Source organism: Ipomoea triloba, chromosome 12 (genome assembly GCF_003576645.1).
Source record: "Ipomoea triloba cultivar NCNSP0323 chromosome 12, ASM357664v1".
Lineage (NCBI taxonomy): Eukaryota > Viridiplantae > Streptophyta > Magnoliopsida > Solanales > Convolvulaceae > Ipomoea > Ipomoea triloba.
Window position 1 is genome coordinate 15,997,509 of NC_044927.1, and position 20,269 is coordinate 16,017,777.

The window sequence follows — 20,269 nt, forward strand, 5'->3', positions numbered from 1 at the left end:
AAAAAAAAAAAAAAAAAAAAGGGGGGGGGGGGGGGGGGGGAAGAGAAAAAAGAAAGCAGCCAGTAGCCGGTAAAAGTATGGGGCTAGGTTAATAGGTGCCACGTCCGATCCAAGTGGCGAGGTGGGAAGGAAAACCGGAAAAGCCGGTTTTAGGGAATGATTCATTGAACGAAATAAGAACGGCAGGAAACAGACCATGGTTTCTGCGTCTATGTTCTTGATGACATCTCACCAAATACATTTAACTCCATTGTTCCTACGCCGTTTAATATAATTCTGCTTTACATTAAAATATTTTAGTTCTGGGATTATATATACATACACCCATACATCGATAGATAGTTCTGTATGTAACACACACTCTCTCCGCGTTGGTTCATTTTTCCTCCTCCTTCATTCCCTCTCCAACTTGCCATTTTTGTTGCACTGCAAGTGGGGGTTTTTTCTTGAAAAGGTGGGGCTTTGGAATGTGGAATGCCATCCTGGGCTGAAATTCATATCTGGGTTGCGCTCATCTTCTTGGGAAATCTCTGCATTTGCGCTCTGGTTTTTGAAGAAAAGCAGCCATGCCTACTCTTGTTAATCGTAGTGGTCAGTTCTTCAAACTTCTCTCTCTCTCTTCTGGATTCCTTATAACTTTTCAGTTTTCTGTTTTGGAGTTTTTTTGAATTTATTCGTAAGTTTGGGGTTGAACAAAAATTTAAACTTGGGTTTCTTGATTGCCACGCTATCAATATTCAATATGCAAACTTGTTGTAGGTCTGTGTAAAAGCCAAATCCAATATTCAGTGATTGGGAATGTTGGACAGACTTGGGTAAAGAAGTTAAGGGTGTCTAAGCATTTAGCGGTGGCTATATAAAAAAAAAATAAAGATGTGTAAATCTTAATTATTATCTATTAGAGACAGGTTTTGGAAAACTAAAAAATGTGTGGTTAGAGAAAGAAAACCATTTCTACTTTAATTCTATTATGAACGGCACAGCAAAAAAATTCTTGAATGTTTTTGGGTGTTGTAATTTATTTACTAGTCAACTTGAAGATATGTGTGTGATATAGGGTGTTTAAGTAGACAAAATTAAAGATGGTGATGGTGATGGTAGTAACAAAAACTGTGGTTTTCAGGTGATGACGAGTTCTATTGTGGGAGTTCATTATGCTCAGCAGATTTTAGCCATATCTTGTCTCTTGGTTATGCGGATGTTTACTGCCCTTCAAAAAAGCGACGGTGCCTTCCAAATCCATTTGTTGTTGAAGAAAATTCAAAGATGGAAATCCTTCCAGATGAGTGCTTGTTTGAGATATTTAGACGTTTGGGCGGAGGGCGTGAAAGGAGTGCGGCCGCTTGTGTTTCAAAGCGCTGGCTCATGCTCCTCAGCAGTATCCGCAGTTCAGAAATATGCAAGAGCAAGAGCCATGGGGACGGTGCAAAAGCAGTATCAGATTGCGAAATTGAGTGTGATGGGTACCTTACCAGGACTGTGGAAGGGAAAAAAGGGACTGATGTTAGACTTGCTGCCATTGCAATTGGGACTTGGAGCCGTGGGGGGCTCGGGAAGCTTTTGGTCCGAGGGAGCAACTCTATGTGTGGCATTACTAATGCTGGTTTATCAGCAATTGCTCGTGGTTGCCCTTCCCTCAGGACCCTTTCACTGTGGGATGTGCCTTGTGTTGGAGATGAAGGCCTTATGGAGATTGCAAAGGAATGCCATTCATTGGAGAAGCTGGATCTTTGCCAGTGTCCTTCGATTTCGAGCAAGGGTCTTGTTGCAATTGCTGAAAGGTGTCCGAGTTTGACTTCATTAACAATTGAGTCTTGCTCGAGTATAGGCAATGAGGGGCTCCAAGCCATTGGGAGACACTGTACTTTGTTACAATCTGTGACTATTAAGGATTGTCCTCTTGTTGGAGACCAGGGTGTTGCAACTCTGCTGTCTTCTGCCCCAACTAAAGTCAAACTTCATGGGTTAAAGATCACTGATTTCTCGCTAGCCATTATTGGACATTATGGCAAGGCAATTACCTCTCTTGCTCTTAGTGCACTTCAGAATGTGAGCCAAAAGGGTTTTTGGGTGATGGGTAACGCTCAAGGTCTAAACACTCTGGCTTCTTTGACAATCACCTCTTGTAGGGGAACCACAGATGTAAGCCTTGAAGCTGTGGGAAAAGGTTGTCCAAATCTGAAACTTATGTGTCTTCGTAAGTGTTGCTTCGTGTCTGATCATGGACTCGTAGCTTTCAGCAAAGCTGCTGGAGCCCTTGAGAGTTTGCAGCTGGAAGAATGCAACAGGATCACCCAAATCGGGGTCGTAAATGCAATTTCAAATTGTGGCAAGTTAAAGTCTCTTTCTGTGGTGAAGTGTATGAATGTCATGGATCTAACCCCAGAAGCTCAATTGCTGTCTCCATGTGAATCTCTCAGATCGTTGTCCATCCGAAACTGCCCTGGTTTTGGCAGCAATAGCTTGGCCATGGTGGGTAAGCTCTGCCCCCAGCTATACCAATTGGATCTTAGTGGGCTTTGTGGGATAACAGATGCTCCTCTTCTCTCCCTCCTGGACAACTCCAAGGCAGGCCTTGCCGAGGTGAACCTCAGTGGCTGCCTGAATTTGTCAGATGAAGTGGTGTTTGCCCTGACCAGGTTGCACGGTCAGACGCTGCAAGTACTGAATCTCGACGGGTGCAGGAAGATTACTAATGCAAGCTTGGTGGCAGTGGCGAACAGCTGCACCTTCCTTAACGATCTCGATGTTTCAAAATGTTTGATAACTGATTCTGGTTTGGCTGCATTGTCCCAGGGTGTGCAAATAAACTTGCAGATTCTTTCCCTATCGGGTTGCTTCAAGGTGTCGAGCAAGAGCGTTCCTTCCCTTCGAAAATTGGGAAAGAATCTGATCGGTTTGAATCTCCAGCAATGCAATGGCATGAGCAGCAGCGCCATCGAACTACTTGTAGAGCACTTGTGGAGGTGTGATATCCTCTCCTAAGCCTATAGACCGTGCCAATATAAACGCGATTCATGGGACTTGATATCCCATCAGCTCTGATTCAGGATATATTAGTTGCTGGATTGTATTCAGGAAGCTATTAGCTATGGCAGACAATTTTGCACCAACTTTTTGCAGGCTTATCAAAAGGCCTGTTGGAACTCTTTTGGTTGCCATGATAACCTTCTTAAGATTGTTTTTGTTTTAATGAGTCTTAGGTTTTGATGTACCCAAAAGGCCCTATTTTAGCAGGTCCCTTGTTTCTTGTACTGTACTGGGCATCAAGAAAGTTATAATCTTTGTCTTCAGCTTATAAAAACAGTCTTGGTGGTCACCATTGTTAGATCAAGCGAACATGTGACCTGCTCTGATTCCACTTGTAAGAATCAGGGCTTACCACTCACACCAAAAGATATGACTAATAACGAAGGCGCAACTTATTTTTTTACTTATAATCGTACGACCATCATATTATTCCAGAAGTGTTGTATTTGACCCTTAGGAATTTTATGGACTTCTGTCCAACAATCCCCAGTCACTGAGTTCAAACATTCTCTCTTTACTTAGGTCCATTGTCTGTTTCTATCCAAAGTTTTCAAGATTGAAACAGAAACAAATAATGTCTTCTTGGAATGTGCAGATGATTAAGATGAAAGTGTTGAGATGTATCTTTAGGGTATGATCTGTGTGAAATGGATCCCATCTTCTACAGATACCAAGATCTGAGAAAAGAGGATGCCTGCAAATTAAATGAATTGAAGAAACTTTGCCCCATGATTTTAGTGATTTGTTTGAACCATATTCCTGGTGAATCTCCCAGTCTGGGCTCAGCTTTCTTGGAAGTCAAAAGATAAGGTGGTGTGTCTATCTTCAGTGCTGCTTTTGCAGAAAACTTGAAAAGAAGCTGCTTTCCTGCTCATTGTGCCCTTTTTCTTTATTGAAGTTTTTTTTTAATACTACTAACTCTATTACAATGCAGTAGGTCAGTATTGACTCCACTGAGGCTCACACCCACCACCTCCCGTATAAAGGGAAGGGTTTGATGCCCTTATACCACAACGTCCTTGGCTTTCTTTATTGAAGTTAATTGCAAGTTTAATTCATAATTTCATTATAAATCTCAATCCCAAACAATGAATTGCTTACTCAAATGCATCCTTAATCTTGTGTATTCAAATATAATATTATAGTATCATATTCAGCACATTGTATGTTCAATTAATTTTAACTAAAAAATTAATGTTAAATAAGATAATAATAGAGATTTTTCGCATTATACAGACGCTTAATGAAATTGAACAAAAGAAATGACACATGAGATAGCACCTCTATGTTAAATAATTCAAACACCTTAAAAAGTTTAATTGTATATATATTATAATGCAAATTCATATCCCTTCCCAATATGGGACAAATGCAACTTAAAAAGTTTTTCAAATTCAATTGGGTACACTTTAATTTGATTTATCCATTATCTATTTTGAGTGTATAATATATCAAATTCATCATTTCACTTAAGAGAACCCAAATTATCTACTTTGACTCAAGCCAACTCAAAATTAGACCTCAGTAAAAGGGAAAAGGATCAAATAGTCCATCAAATTTTACATAAAAAGTCAATTAGGCCTCTAAACTTTTTAAAATTGCAATTAAACTTATCAACATGTCATTTTGATGCAATGATAAGCTCAAAAATCAATTCACTACAGTTCCGGTCAACATTACGACTAACTACAATGACATTTCCGACAACTCTTTGAATCAACGGACAACCCACGAGTTGTCTTCTCCAGTGAGTTACCTTCTTCGTTGATTCAAAGGCGACCAACGACACTAGTTGCGTTGTTGCCGGAAATTTCGGGGTTGATTGGAGCCCTAGTTGCCTGTGATAGCATGTCACTAATTGATTTTTGAGTTTCATTACACCAAAATGAGATGTTTATGTGTTTAATTACAACTTAAAAAATTTAAGGACCTAATTGACTGTTTAGGTAAAGTTCGAGGGTCTATTTAACTCTTTTCGTCACTAAAATTATACCACAAAATACTCAATTTAAGTCAAATTTTCCAACACCAATTACTCAGGGGTTATTTGGTTGAGTGTATTTCGGGAGGAATTGCAATCCATTGAATTTCAATTCAATGAATTCCCAAACTATATTGTTTGGTTTGAGGGAATTGCAATTCCAATTGCAATTTCCTCCAAATGATGAATTGCTACCCCATGAATTGCAATTCAATGGAGAGGATGGACAATTTTGTTGGTGTAAAGACAATTTTACCCTTCCCCCCATACCTTTTGTTTTTTAAAAAAAGAAAATTGAAAGAATTATTATTATTATTATTATCATCATCCTCCTCCTTCTCCTCAAAATAATAATAATTATTATTATTATTATATTCTTATTATTATTATTAATTATTATACTACAACATCTATTACAAAATACGAACATTTAGTCATTTTGTCGTTTCTTACCTTTCAATTTCCTGTACTCCTATTCCTGCATACCAAAAACTGTAATTTCAATTCCTACTTTATTCATTGAATGTAGTTCTACCGAATTAAATTCTTTTCCCCTCTAATTCCCTCATCCCAACCAAACGCTCCGTAAAGAATTGGGCTAGAGGTAAAAACAATCTTGCCTCGGCAGTAGATAGTGGTAAAAATGAAAGAGATGAGAATAAAAGGGCAGTAAAAGAACGAAAGAATAGATGAAAGAGTGAAATATAGTAAAGTGGAAGGGTGGTTTTTGCAGTGCAGCTTCTATATATGTGCAAAAATGTGTATAGTGTCAAAGCGATGAGACAAAATTAAGCACTATTCTAAAAAACTGTTTGCATTGGTAAAGGCAAATGGAAGTATGCAATATTTTTGTACCATTTCTCTTGTAGCCAGTTGTAAAAGATGACCTCCCCCTTACTCTCTTTAGTTAACTGTCATGTCCTTGTATGCCCAAACCATGGCAAAGATAAAGATAACATCAATCGCAGCAAAAATCCAACTGCCACTCGACAATCCCTCTCCATCATATTCTCATAACCCCTAATAATATAATACACATTTAAGTCTTTCTATCCTTCAAAACTTGTTACATGTTAATTAGGTCACTTTCATATTTAATCAGTAAATATTAATTTTATTACATTTGGTATGCAATTTATTTTTGTTGCAATTGATCTTTTCAACTAATTAAATTTTCAGTAAAATATAGCTAGCTAGCTGGAATATAATGTATCTCATTTTTAGTTTGAATCCATACATTTTTTTCCTAAAAGCCTCAAGGCAGAGGTTTTCAAGTGAGTATGATTCTAAAGTGAAAATGGTGACCACATGCCGGCTATTTTTTATAAGAGATTTAATTAGAAAGATTAAACGTGACTACAAAAAATTGAAAGTTATATATATACCAAGTATAACAAAAATAATTAATTTATATTTGGATATCAAATGTGGAGGTGACATAAGAATTATCATAGAATCAAAAGTGAAAGTAAGTCATAACAAAAATATATTTAATTTGTTGATTGTAATGTGAAACATATGCTAAGCAATAATACTCATACATGTACATTGAAAAAGTTAAGATGTGTCGTTTCGACCGTGTAAAGCATATAGTGCACCTAAATGTGTAATCGGATCTACCAAAATATATTAAAGATCTATCAAAGAATTGTATTTGTATTTTTAGGATAATGTTCATTAACTTTATGTCAACTTAGACAAATATTATATTATTGTGATAAATGTCATTCACAAGTTCATCAACTATGACTATTTTATTGTCAAGAATTATTTTCCATGAATATGATATATATAAAGTATAGTACAAGTTTAATTAGTGGTTAAATGGATAAAATATGATTTTTATATATGAAAGATCATGTGTCTTCTATCTGTTTATAAAGTAGAATTATAAATAAACAAAAGTATTGTGAAATGGTAACAGATTTGACAGTAACATTATTAATTTATTTTCCATTTTTTTAAAATAATTTTAATGTTTTTTTGGGTACATCAGTATTAAGTGGAAAAAACCAATATATTCCTCCCCCTACCTAAAAACCTTAGGGATGCTCCAGAGGTTGTCTTTTAATAATTTAGAGTGTCCATAGCATCACTGATATTCCTTCACATAGCTTGCCAAATCCATTATTCTTAATACAGAGGGCGAGACATTATATTGGCTCTCCCAACCACAAACACTCTCAAGAACCAATTAAGACCACACCAGCTAGCTTTGTGTTGTTTAATGCTGTCAAATTAAAGCTAGGACGAGGACGAGGACGACAAGGTTGCAGATCAGATAATCTTTGATGGCTTCGCAGAATGTGTACCAAATAGGGTTGAAGCTTGTTGTCACTGTGCTGCTCTTCTATTCCCTCGCCCAGCTGCTCTCTCCCATTTCAGGTAAATACTGAATACACAAGCTAGCCAGCTAGCTTAGCTGCGCTGGGTATATGGGAAAATCAACAAATTAAACAAAACAAAACATTCTCTGCTTTTTCTTCCATCTTTTCCCATGAGTGTTTTGGATCCATGTGTTGGGCGGAGGCCGGTAAAAGGCCAAGTCTAGCGTCGGATGGTGAGAGAATTGTTGGGCGGAAGTCGGTATAGGGTCTAGGGCCAAGTCCAGCACTCAATGTTTCAAAAAATGTAATGACGGTACGGTGCATTTGCTATTAGCTATAATATCTGACGTAAGGGTAACATGGATGGTGTGAGAAATTAAAATTGAGTTGCTTTGTTTGTTGAATATAGGAATAGGAATAGGAAGAGGGAAGGAAGTGAGAATGGTGTTGGGGTCAAGCCCACCAAAGTGTGTGGGGAGATGCATGGGTTGCAGGCCTTGTGTTGCTGCTTTGGTCATTCCTCCACATGACGACAAGAATGGGTTCAGAAGACCTTCATCTTCATCTTCATCTGGTGCAGGAGATGAGAGCTACTATCTCCTCTCATGGAAGTGTAGATGTGGGAACAAATACTTCCAACCTTAATACCTCAACAATAATGGGTTTCTCAATTCTGTAATTTATTTTATAATATATCTTAGATATGCATAATTTTCGATCAGGTGGTATTGTTACTACTCCCTAGTAAATAATGGATGGGTCGTAATTTTTACAATATTGTTTTACATGGTCATGTCTTGTGATGTTATTAGGACATATGTTTATTAGTATTGTATATTCTAGCTTAGCCTATGTTAGTGGCACGTTAGAGAAGCAATTTCTTATAATAGTGAGAGAGCTGGAAGAGTAGGAATGCAATAGCAATCCGAGAGGCCAAAGCAGAAGAGAGTAATAGAGATAGGACCTGGCCTAATAGGCTAGTAATACTGCATCTATTCTTATTTTTTACTCATTTTCTACTCTTTATTAAGGTGTCATTCTATAATTGATTTTTTTTTTTTAAATGTGCTATTGCTTTTATTTATTTACTTTTCTTTACCAATTAAAATTTGTACACGTAACGGGAATTATACTTTTTAGGAATATATCTATCATTTTCATATATATGTCTAAAGTAACTTTTCAAATTTTAGGTGATTATAATTTATGACCAATCATTTAAGGAAGAAAGTGTTTACCATTAATTTGGTCAAACACTTACCGACCATTTGGTTGTTTGCAAGGAGGAATTAGGGAGAAATGAATTGTATTCTCGTGGTAAGAATTAAGGTGAGAATAAGCTAAGCTAAGGTAGGAATTCAAATTCTACTATTTGATACGCATGAATAGAATTACCAGAAATTATAGTAAGGGTGGGCACTTCGGGATTCGGTACGATTTTTTTCGGTTTCGGTTTCGGTATCGGTATTTCGGTATTACAAAAAATGATACCATTCGATTTTACAATAAAGTTCGGTTCAGTTTCGGTTCGGTATGAAACGGTTTCGGTTTTAGAATTACCAGAATTATTATAGTGTTTGATATATATATATAAGAATTGTAAAGGAATATAAGTACGTAGTATAAAGACCAAAATGTCTGTGTAATCGCAATAATTCTTAGGGATGATTTGCGATTCCTCAAGTTTGAAGAATTGTAATTCCATATTGAGTAATATGTTTAAAATATTCTCTCTTTTAATGTTTTGCATTGTTGTCCTTACTCCTAAGTGATGTTTTTTCAACTTTAAACTATGAAAAAAAAAACATTAAATAAAAGTGTTTTTTTTCTTTTTATTACAAGGAAGGAATACACCCCCAAAATAAGGAGTTCCAAGATATTCTTCGAGCTCTCAAAATCTCAATCTCAAGAACATCATTCTAAATCAACCTCTCCAACCTGCGGGAGGGGGCTTGAAAGACCCTTTTATCCTAATTAGTTGAGGAAGCATTTTTAGCCATTGCATCAACAACTTGATTATACTCCATGTAGATATGATTCACCTGGATAATCCATTGATTTGCATTAGCTTGCAGCATTTTAACATGCACAAGGTTGAGAGTTGGTCCCTTAACCCCCACACCAGCTCATTTATCCATTCAACCTTCAAAATGTTTATCTTTAATCCCTCACTCCCACCGACATTTTCAATGTTATAAAATTGTTAACTTGTGACTTATATATAAACATATCAACTTTAGTGATTTTAGTATAAATTTCATAGGATAAGATCTCTGCTTCTCAAATTCTAATTTTACATTATATTCAAAATTAAAGGGTGAAAGCTAAGCACTATGTGGTGTGGTGCACAAAAAACAACCTCTGCTCTGCGGCATTGGAAGAGAATATGGTTTCATATGATCCAAACCCAGCCAAGAACTGAGCCTGCAACCAAACCCATCCCCAGAAAAACCGCCATGACAATGGCTGCTATCTCTGAGTCCGAAAGGGGCACCGATTTGGGGGACAGAATCATGAGCACGCTGGTCAAGTAGCCGTTGCTTATCCCCAGCGTGACGGTGAGCAGCACGATGGGCGTCTCGGTTTTCAACCACCTCGGCCCGTGGAGGCAGAGGCTAAACATGGGATACAACAAAAGCCGCCCCACACAACCCCACGTCGCCTTTCCGATCCCCTTCACCACGTGAATTCCGGTCATGGATTTCCCCAAGAAATCCGAGATGTTGTAGACCGTGATCAGCAGAATGGGGTACCAGTCTTTCAGCAACTCTGACTCTATGTTCTCCGCTAGGAATCCCGGGAAGATGGACAGCGTGACGGTGTAAATCGTGAAGATCCCAAACGCCGGCCACTTGATGGCCCTTGCCACGCTCCAGAATCTCGGCGCCGGGCTCGAATTCCGCCCCCCGCCGTCGTCGTCCACCAGCTGCTGCATCACCGGCAACTTGTACAGCAGGTTGCAACACCCAATGCAACCTATCACTATCGCCGTGCTCACTATGAAATACAAGTGCGCGCTGGTTTTCAGCCCCTGTGCCGTTTGCGGAAGCGACGCTTTCGTTATGATTCTCAACGCACAAATTAAAACCCCTGTTTAATTTATATCATTAATCATATATATATATCATACACATAATTCTTTTAAAATTTTTTTGAATATAGCATAGGTATGTAATGCACCAACAAATGAACCAGATCATAATGCACATGAGTCAATAACAGTTAAATCCAATCAAACACATAATTTTAACAAACAAACAGGTCATAATGCACATGAGTTAATAAGAATTAAGTTCAATCAAACACAATTTTTAACAGACAAACAAGTGATAATGCACATGAGTCAATAACAGTTAAATTTAATCCGGATCTATGCTTATTTTCAACTCCCAGAAGCATTTCGTCGATTACTACGCCCTTACTCGTCTCTGGGTGCCTAGGTATCCACAGTAAGCCTTTCCTCGTTTGAACCTCGCCCTTCACTTTTAAGGCTATGCCATCCTAAGGTGCTGCTAAATGGATGGATCTTATCAACCTCCATGAATGAGAAATCATGGATGGAACCGCCGAATCGGAAAAATTGGATCCTATCATAAAGCTTTGGATCGGCTAAGTTCAGGAGTTGGAGATAAGCGGACTCGAAAATAAAAAATGTATCATGTAAACTTATACACCTACCATCTCTTTCTATCTATTAGTTTTCAACTTGAGACTCAATACATACTAGTGATTTTGTAATTTAGTGATTTATAGGATGGTAGAATATTTCAATAAAGAATCAATTTTGAACATTATGTTTAGAAAATGTCCATTATAATTTTAGAAGATTTAGTGATACTTATCTAACTTCCACATATGGGTTTGTCCGTTTGTATTATACACATAAAGGAAAAGAATAGGAATGTCTCATGAGTAGAAAAACTAAGGAATAAATCATTAATTAAATAATATATTCATGAATCATAGGAAATAGGCTGTGAGTAATGAGCATGCCCTAACAACATCTCCATTAGTGATTTTTGATGTGGTTTTGTAGGAGACAATGTTTATGTAGAGGAAAGAGAGAAATGATAGAGAAAGAAATAAGGCATTAATTTTTATTATAATTATGAAATCCATCAAGAAAAAACAAATTTCTCGCCCAGATGGCATGAAGCGCAAACCATAGTGCCCAACCAAGCACAATAGTGAAGCTTTTCTCTCTTTTTTTTTCTTTTTTTTTTTCAAATTTGTTTTGTTTTTATTTTTCCTTTTTCTTTTTCTTTCCATCTTCAATTTCCTAGTCACAGTTGCAAAAACTCTTGAAAACCTATATACTCTAACCCCCATTTGAATGGTCAGTTTTGATGGTTAACATTTGACTACATATTTGTGTACTATATTAAAATAATGATTGTTGAATCAAGTAATGTTTTAAAATATTGGTTGCTTTTATTATATACTGGATCAAATTAAAATGAAAGTTAGTATATACCTGAAGAGGCGGTGCCAGCAAAAATTGCTTGCATGTACTGCTTAGGCAGTTTGCCGGCAGAGCCAAAGAGGGTTCCTCCGATCAAGCCGTCGGCCAAACCGCAGATGACGACGGACGCAACCACGGCGGAGTAGGCGGCCGCGCATCTCCCCGGTTGCTTGTTGTCTTTAAACCACCAGTCCAGGGCGGGAGTCATGATGAGAGACAGAACAAACATGGAAAACCCGAGGTTCATTCTCAGCCTGAACCAGAGCTTGGTGATCGGATTCCGCCGCCCCAATCCCAGCATCGCGCCCAACACCGCCAGAGAAGAACTCATGTACGCCACGGAGAACACCTTCTCGACGTGCCTCCCCGGGTAACAGTAGCCGAAATAGTCCACGGCGGTGATCAGGGCATTCCACGGCAGCAGACTCCCGGCGCCCAGCAAGAAGTGGATTATGTATGCAACCTTGTAGGCGTCCCGCGGCGCCGCTGCCGCCGCCGGCGTCTCGTTGTCGCCTTTAACGCTCTCCATTTCTTTAAACTTTGTTGCGTCCATGTTACAAGGGAGTCGAGCTGTCATGACAGAAGCTTAAATAGAGAACAACCAACCCATCAATTAAACGTTGCAAAAATGTGCTCCAAGACTTAATGTAGATGGTTGTCGATGTCTGATTAAAGGTCATGATCGAAAGCTGCAGGGTAAGTGCTCAAATCTCACTGAAAGCATGTATGAAAAAAAAAATCAAAAATGATGAAATGTCTGGATTGAATTCTTTGTTCTCACATGAAGACTAGGATCTGACTGGCTTGATGGGCTGATTGCACGACATTAGGATCTGACTGGCTTGGTGGACTAATTGCACGACTCGCGATTTACTTCCACAATAACTCTAGGGGCGGGGTCCTGTATGCTTAGGATTAGTCTAGGGGAACTGGAATCAACTAAGTTAAAATAAAATTAAAAAAGAAAACGTTACAAAAATGAGGTTGAGTGTTGAGACCCCAGTTGGAATTGACAGGGGTGGAACATGAACCTTGTGTTAGTTGTTACGTTTATTTATTTTTAAAATGTATGTTAACGTTAAGCTGTTGAGATTCCAGTGATAAATGTGGAGGTGATGACAGAGACTGCTAAGGTTGAATTTTGGAATAAAAATTGGCATATTGATCCTGATCAAGCAAAAAAATTGTACACTTTTTGTGTGGGACGGAAAATGGATGGATGGTATTCTGGTGCACATGCTGGGAATGTTGCTTTGCGCCGAGTCATGCGGAATATTTGTGTTGTGAATGGATTATATGAAACCAGGAGTCAATCAACTACCTTTATTTTTCCCTCTTTTTTCTTATCACTTTTCTTCTACTTATCTTCCTCACTACCTCTAACTTGTCATAATAACCTTATAATGTACACTCATTTGACTCATCGATCACTCCATCCAATAGTTAAACGCCTCTTACTTATTGAGCAATAATTATACTATTGGAAAGATAGATTAAACAATATGATACATAGAAGCTAAATTAGTATGACATGCACAAATTAAAAAATGATCCAAAATTTTTATGCTGGTCTATGCATGCTTGCTTGGGATTGTTTGCTAGTTGTTGGCTATCTAGTGTTATTAGTTTCTTTAAACTTGGGTTTCTTTTTCATCATGTTCTTTTGTTTTGTGTAAGGCTTCTAGCTAGGTTAGTTTCAATGGCTTGTGTTGTCTTAAATTAGGTATTTATTGGCTATTGTTTAGCTTATGCAAGTTTATACGTGTAAAGAAGGGATTTGTTAGTTCATCGTCTTTTTTTGGTTTGAAGAGGTTTTTTAATTTTCATTCCCCATTGTTGTAAATTTTCTTGTTGATTTTAATTTTTTTTTTAAATAAAAACTAAGTTAATTTTATTCTATAGTCAAATTAATTACGAAACTTGTACGTGGGACAAAAAAAATGTGACAAGTCTCAAATTAAAGAGAATATTTTGAGTTTGAAACCTGTTCAATAAAATCCAAACAAGTCAAAGTAGCTTAGTTTACAAATTTAGTAACCATTTTGCTTGATGAAACCTGTGCATAAGTATAATAATAAGTAAAATGAATTCATATATGTAACAAGGAAAATTTTAGTTCATTCGTTTGACTCATTCATATATTTTTATGATGGATGGGCACCTATATACTTGAAAGGGTAAAAGTGAATTTTGAAAAGCTTTACTTACCTTGAATGGATGACAAAATTAGGTAGGGAATTTGTAACAATATATAGGTCTGTTTGGTAACATAGTTAGCTATTTGACCACTATCAACTAATTTTGATTTATTTGATCATTATTAGTTATTTGATTTGGTTAAACATTTGATGGGGGATATACTAAGGCTTGGTATTGGAAGCTCGACGTAGATAGAGAGGACGACCAATAAAGAGGGCCGGGAAAAGGGGCTCGGAAGAATGAATGGTGAGGTGGCCTAGGCCGGCTTAGGATAAGACAGTCGGATGAAGGCTATTCAGTAGACTGCTTTGTGGAGCGCGTTCAAAGAAAAGTTTGATAATGAAAAGAATATGCTTGGTGGTTCCTTAGGTGACAAGACAACTAGAGATCTTAGACTCAAAGTGATTGAACATTGCTATTGAAACAATTAATTACCATGGAAGAGAGGTCGGGTTAAAGAAGTTATAAGAAGATGAGTCGTTGAACCAGACCGACTTGAAAGGGGCCGAGGTAAGAGAGGTGGTGCAAGAAGGGCGGTGTAAGACATGCGGTTATGAAAGTTTCCTAAAGAGTTCGTCGGCGAAAAGTGGAGATGAGGAAGGAATGTCGAGATAAATTAGGAAAGTGCCTAAAATGTAATAAGGAAAGAGTTCATCATAAAATAGTTTGAAAAGTTCCTAAGGGAGAAATCCCTCATAGCTTGTATAAATAAGGGTTCTAGGCCTAGAGGGAGGCATAAGCAACTCATTGTACTCTATGTGCGTGACTTTCAACAACACCGGCTTCAATAACACTCAAAGCACAACACCGGCTTTAACAACAGAAATTTTTACCAGACAGAAAATGGTTAAAAACCATCGTCTATGAGCATTTTTCTTGTAGTGATCGTAATACAAAGAGGGTTGAAAAGTTACTCTAGTTTTCCGATAATATTAGTTGATTTTCCGGTGGTGTTGGCCTGTCGTTCGATCATTCCGTGGGAGATAAAACCAACAACATTCAATATAAGTATTTTGTTAATTAGCTTTTTGTAACAACTTTTTCTCCAAAATGCTAAAATTCAAAAAGCTATTCAATGTAATTTTTTCAATAAACTTTTTTAGAAAGTCATTTTACATGTAATCAACTATCAACTAATAGCTAATTTACCAAACATCTTTCTACAATAAACTAATACTATCAACTAATACTAACCCAATCAGCTAACGGCTAACCGCTATTTACCAAGCCCATAGAGTTAGTAACATAGAATTGGACAACATATGAAAAGTTGGATGTGTGAACTCAAATGAGGAAATAAGAAAGAAGCCGGAAAGTAATATTGGACAAATCGAACAATTGGATTAGTATAAAGGCACTTGGTTTTAACTTTTAAGATACATACAATGATACTTCTTATGAGATGAGCTAAAATTTAAAAAGGTACGTGGAAAAGAGGGTGAGCCTAACTAGTGTTATCAATATGCTTGAAGGTAAAAATATATAGCAAAGATAGCCACAAGATCTAAAAATGGGAATAAGTTTATCGATCCCCACTATTGTTCTCTTTGCTATAGTTTTTTGTTTTTTGTTTTGTTTTGTTTTTTTTTTTTTGTCATTGACTTTAATTTATGGAAAATTTTAGGGAAAAAGGTTCTGACAGGATAATTGGGCATCAGCATCCGACCTGAATCATCAGCACTGACCCGAAGGCAGTGAACAAACGTGAAAGAGGCTGTTACGCATTAAAGAGGAGGAACCACTCCAACGGCTCCTCAGTATTAATATCCACTTACTGAAGAACATTGAAGAGGTCACTTACTGCGCATTGAAGTGGAAGCAAAGAGTCGTTGCACTCAGGCATATAAAAAGACACTCACACTCATAGAGTAAGGGACTTGGTTTTTCATACACAACATTACTGGACTAGAGCTCACTATTGTACTAAGCATTGTACTGAACAATGTACTCAAGATTGTACTCAACACTGATACTAATAATACTCAAAATATACCGGTAACACATATTTACCGTCATTGGTGCTTTCATTGAGAGTCGAGATCAAATCTCAGGCAAACTTCACAAAACACAAAACACCCAGCTCATATCATCACAAAGCACAATCCGAATCCAGCAGCTCTCATGGTTCTCACCAAGTGAACAATGGTCACCCCCCGGGTGATCTTCGTGAGCAGATCAACAAAAATCGTGTGGGAGATCACCGCGAGGGTGATCTTCATAGCCAGATCAATAACAATCATCGTCGAGAGGTGTGATCTCCGTAGCCAACTCAACAACAACCACGATGGGGTTGCGCTCCCTTCCCAGTGAATGCTGCTCCCATCCAAGCCACGGACTTCCAAGCGACGGCGCTGTAGACACGAAAATTTTGATGGAATTAAATTGGTTATTAATATTGGACCGCATATTATTTGAACTTGTATATCAATTAATTAAATTAATTTGGGTTATGTAATTTGCCTAATTAATTTAATTATTTGATAAAGATTTAGTCAAATTATATATTATTATTTAAGATATTATAGTTGTGATAGGATCATGAACCTAGACATTATGATGACTAAATACATTTTGGATAACTCTTTATATTATCTCAAATATTTATTTGTTAATTTTGAGATAATATCAAAGAGTTCTAGATGGAGTGAGAGTCTCACATTCTCACCCCTATAAATAGAGGCATTCATTTCATTCTCAATCATCACTTGAAGCTCCACAACATTTCTCTCTAGAGTAAAGACTTCAGAAGTCCTAAAGAAGCCCTGCAGAAATACATATCGAAGCTCGGCAAAAGTGGATTGAAAATCAAACAATTCAAGTGATCAAGGCAAGCTAAAGTGGACTGAAGATCAAGCCAATTAAAGACCGGAGGCTCTTCAACGAAGATCAAGCAACAAAGCCCTTCTTTGAAGAACAAGTCGCATTCCGGAGGCCCTTCAGCCAAAGTTTTAAGTCAAGTCAACTAAGTGGAGAATCAGAGGATTTCCTTGATAAAGATTTTGTACCCGCGCATTTGAAATTCAAATATATATACTTTTCATATTTTCTTGTTCACAGATTTTGGCACGCCCAGTGGGACATCTCTACCTCTCATCCCTTCACTATCGATCAACTCAACAACCAACTCTGCCAACAAACCGAATGGCATCAAGAAGATTGGTGTTCAAGAAGTCCTATGCCCAAGCTGCTAGTTCCAAGTCTTCATCGACAGCTAGTTACAAAGCTAGTCGAGAAACCGAAGGACCATTAACTGGGTGCCGCGCAAGGAGCTTAGGAATGCGATCGCCTGAACCTGAGTCAATCGTTCGACGCATGATTCAAAGACTCAAAATGGCCCCTATCGTCCCGAGGAAGCCTACCTACGTTGCAGGTTTACCATCCCCGAAGGGAGCAGCTGGTAACGAGATGTCGACATCTTCGAAAGAAGCGGCATATAGCGAGAGTCCAACATCTCCGAAAGAAGCGACATGTAGCGGGAGTCCAACATCTTTGAAAGAAGTTGCTGATAGTAGGAGTCGAACATCCCCGAAAGGAAACGCTAACACTGGAGGCTCGTCACCAACATCGTTGACGTCCAACATGTGGAAAGTTGCGCCAGAATGGTCACATGTCTATACCATCATGCCAGCTATGACAACAAGCGCAACATCTATAGAGGACCAGCTTGCTAGCATCACTAAGGCTCTTGAAGGGATGACCAACCTCATTCAAAACCAAGAAAAGCGAATCAACGACTTAGCTGAAAAGGTCGAGAGCACAAGGAATGGCGAAACTAGCAGGGCTCCTGGGAAACAACCCGAGATTCAAGGAGAAGACGTCTCGCACTCACCAAATCGCATTGGGCGAACTACAATACACGAGGAATCAACTTCGCACATATTAGCTTCGGACATGAGCATTCCAGTCACTAGGGGCATGATACCGGTAGATCGACTTAATGAGTTCATCATGGGAGCTATCAAAGGCACGCTCGAGGGAGGACAAACTTCATACTCATACGCCAAGCGTTACACTCCAAGGATAGCGGATTTGACGATGCCCGTTGGCTATCAACCTCCAACATTTCAACAATTCGATGGGAAAGGCAATCCAAGACAACACATTGCCCACTTTGTGGAAACATGCAACGACGCTGGGACTTATGTAGATCTTCTTGTCAAGCAGTTCGTCCGCTCTTTGAAGGGCACTGCATTCAATTGGTACACCGACTTGGAGCCTGGTTCCATTGATAGCTGGCATGACATGGAGCGAAAGTTCTTGACCCGCTTCTATAGCACGAGAAGAACCACCAGCTTCTTAGAACTCACCACCACCCGCCAAAGGAAGGGTGAATGCTCAACCGCTTACATTGAAAGATGGAGGGAGTTGTGCTTGAATTGCAAGGAAAAGATATCACAGAGCTCCGCGATTGAAATGTGCATCCAAGGCATGCACTTCGAGCTCTCCTACATCCTCCAAGTACTCAAGCCTAAAACCTTCGAGGAATTGTCTAGTCGCGCCCATGATATGGAATTAAGCATAGCAGCTAATGGTGGACAAAACATACCCATCCAAAGCTTCTACAATGGGGGCAAGAGTCATGATGTTGAAAATGGGGGCAAATCCTTTAAGAAATACGAAAGTGTGGATGCTATGCATGTGAATACTCAATCCGCTAAGATATTCACTAAGGCTAGTAGTGAGTTTAAGAATGCTGCTATGTCCTTGTGGGGCGGTAGAAGGCTTTCTCTAAGGGAAAGGCAAAACAAGCAGTATCCATTCTTGGATTCTGATGTCTCACATATGTTTGATGAGTTGTTAAAGCACAATCTCGTTGATTTGCCAGAAATGAGGCGACCACATGAGGCATCAATGGTAGATGATCCGAGTTACTGCAAGTACCATAGACTCGTCGGACATCCAATTGAAAATTGCTTTGTCTTTAAGGATAAAGTAATGGAGTTAGCTCAACAGGGGAAAGTTGAACTTGCAGATTCCACAGCAAGCGCTAATCAAGTTTCCATCTCATGCAATAAATCTACTTCACTACTCGATAAGAGGAACAATGTGAAAGGAAATGAGAAACGACATAAGCGTCCACTACTTCTTAATGTCACAGCTAAACATGGTACTCGTTTTGGTATTAAGCATGCTAAACAACACTACATTTGTGATGCAACACGACTACCTAAGCAAGTTATGAAAAGGTGGGTCAAGAAAAGAGTGTTAAAGGACCCTATTGATGGGAAAACTTGCAAGCACCATATGAAAGTACGAGTTCCAATCACATTGGCGGATTATGTGCCGAAGTGGTTCCATACTCCAACTAACAAAGAAATGAAGATGAAAATTCCTCAAATCAACCCATGTGATGGAGAAGAATATGCATCATCATATTATACCACTATTTGCGATGGAGGCAATATTCATCAAGCTTCCTCAGTATGAATTGAAAACACACCATATTCAAGGCTCCCCGGCACGAGTTGAAACTGCCTCATATTCATTCAAGGCTCCTTGGCACGACTCAAAACTGCCTTATCTCCTTCGAATCATTTCAATCTCCTTAGCATGAGGATAAACTACTTCAGATCATTCCAATCTCATTAGTACGAGGATAAACTGCTTCATATCATTTCAATCTCTGTAGTACGAGGATAAACTGCTTCATATGGTGTCGAGACTTCCTTGAATTATGCACTTTCAAGCAGGATGCGCTCTCACATGACACATTCAAGCAAGTCTCGAGGGGGCAATTTGTAGACACATAAATTTTGATGGAATTAAATTGGTTATTAATATTGGACCGCATATTATTTGAACTTGTATATCAATTAATTAAATTAATTTGGGTTATGTAATTTGCCTAATTAATTTAATTATTTGATAAAGATTTAGTCAAATTATATATTATTATTTAAGATATTATAGTTGTGATAGGATCATGAACCTAGACATTATGATGACTAAATACATTTTGGATAACTCTTTATATTATCTCAAATATTTATTTGTTAATTTTGAGATAATATCAAAGAGTTCTAGATGGAGTGAGAGTCTCACATTCTCACCCCTATAAATAGAGGCATTCATTTCATTCTCAATCATCACTTGAAGCTCCACAACATTTCTCTCTAGAGTAAAGACTTCAGAAGTCCTAAAGAAGCCCTGCAGAAATACATATCGAAGCTCGGCAAAAGTGGATTGAAGATCAAACAATTCAAGTGATCAAGTCAAGCTAAAGTGGACTGAAGATCAAGCCAATTAAAGACCGGAGGCTCTTCAACGAAG

At 38.2% G+C, this 20,269-nt stretch overlaps 3 protein-coding genes across 3 annotated transcripts; 2 read left to right on the forward strand and 1 right to left on the reverse strand.

The window, feature by feature from the left end:
- The first annotated feature begins 200 nt into the window (after positions 1 to 200).
- On the forward strand, positions 201 to 3,334 carry LOC115998112 (EIN3-binding F-box protein 1-like). Its single transcript, XM_031237586.1, has 2 exons — positions 201 to 591; positions 1,124 to 3,334. Exons 1-2 carry the CDS (start codon positions 567 to 569, stop codon positions 2,983 to 2,985), a joined length of 1,887 nt encoding a protein of 628 aa, XP_031093446.1. The 5' UTR covers positions 201 to 566; the 3' UTR covers positions 2,986 to 3,334.
- Positions 3,335 to 7,102: 3,768 nt separating this feature from the next.
- LOC116000344 (EPIDERMAL PATTERNING FACTOR-like protein 8) lies at positions 7,103 to 8,383 on the forward strand. The gene is made up of 2 exons (XM_031240411.1): positions 7,103 to 7,396; positions 7,748 to 8,383. Exons 1-2 carry the CDS (start codon positions 7,303 to 7,305, stop codon positions 7,981 to 7,983), a joined length of 330 nt encoding a protein of 109 aa, XP_031096271.1. The 5' UTR covers positions 7,103 to 7,302; the 3' UTR covers positions 7,984 to 8,383.
- Positions 8,384 to 9,556: 1,173 nt separating this feature from the next.
- LOC115998370 (equilibrative nucleotide transporter 8) lies at positions 9,557 to 12,373 on the reverse strand. Its single transcript, XM_031237933.1, has 2 exons — positions 11,813 to 12,373; positions 9,557 to 10,428 (listed from the first exon to the last, which is right to left on the reverse strand). Exons 1-2 carry the CDS (start codon positions 12,351 to 12,353, stop codon positions 9,731 to 9,733), a joined length of 1,239 nt encoding a protein of 412 aa, XP_031093793.1. The 5' UTR covers positions 12,354 to 12,373; the 3' UTR covers positions 9,557 to 9,730.
- Positions 12,374 to 20,269: the final 7,896 nt, after the last annotated feature.

Coding starts and splice junctions, on each gene's coding strand:
- LOC115998112 (XM_031237586.1), top strand. CDS start 567: ATGCCTACTCTTGTTAATCGTAGTG. Junction 592..1,123: donor TACTCTTGTTAATCGTAGTG/GTCAGTTCTTCA, acceptor TGTGGTTTTCAG/GTGATGACGAGTTCTATTGT.
- LOC116000344 (XM_031240411.1), top strand. CDS start 7,303: ATGGCTTCGCAGAATGTGTACCAAATAGGGTTGAAGCTTGTTGTCACT. Junction 7,397..7,747: donor GCTGCTCTCTCCCATTTCAG/GTAAATACTGAA, acceptor TGTTGAATATAG/GAATAGGAATAGGAAGAGGG.
- LOC115998370 (XM_031237933.1), bottom strand. CDS start 12,353: ATGGACGCAACAAAGTTTAAAGAAATGGAGAGCGTTAAAGGCGACAAC. Junction 10,429..11,812: donor TGCTGGCACCGCCTCTTCAG/GTATATACTAAC, acceptor TAAATTAAACAG/GGGTTTTAATTTGTGCGTTG.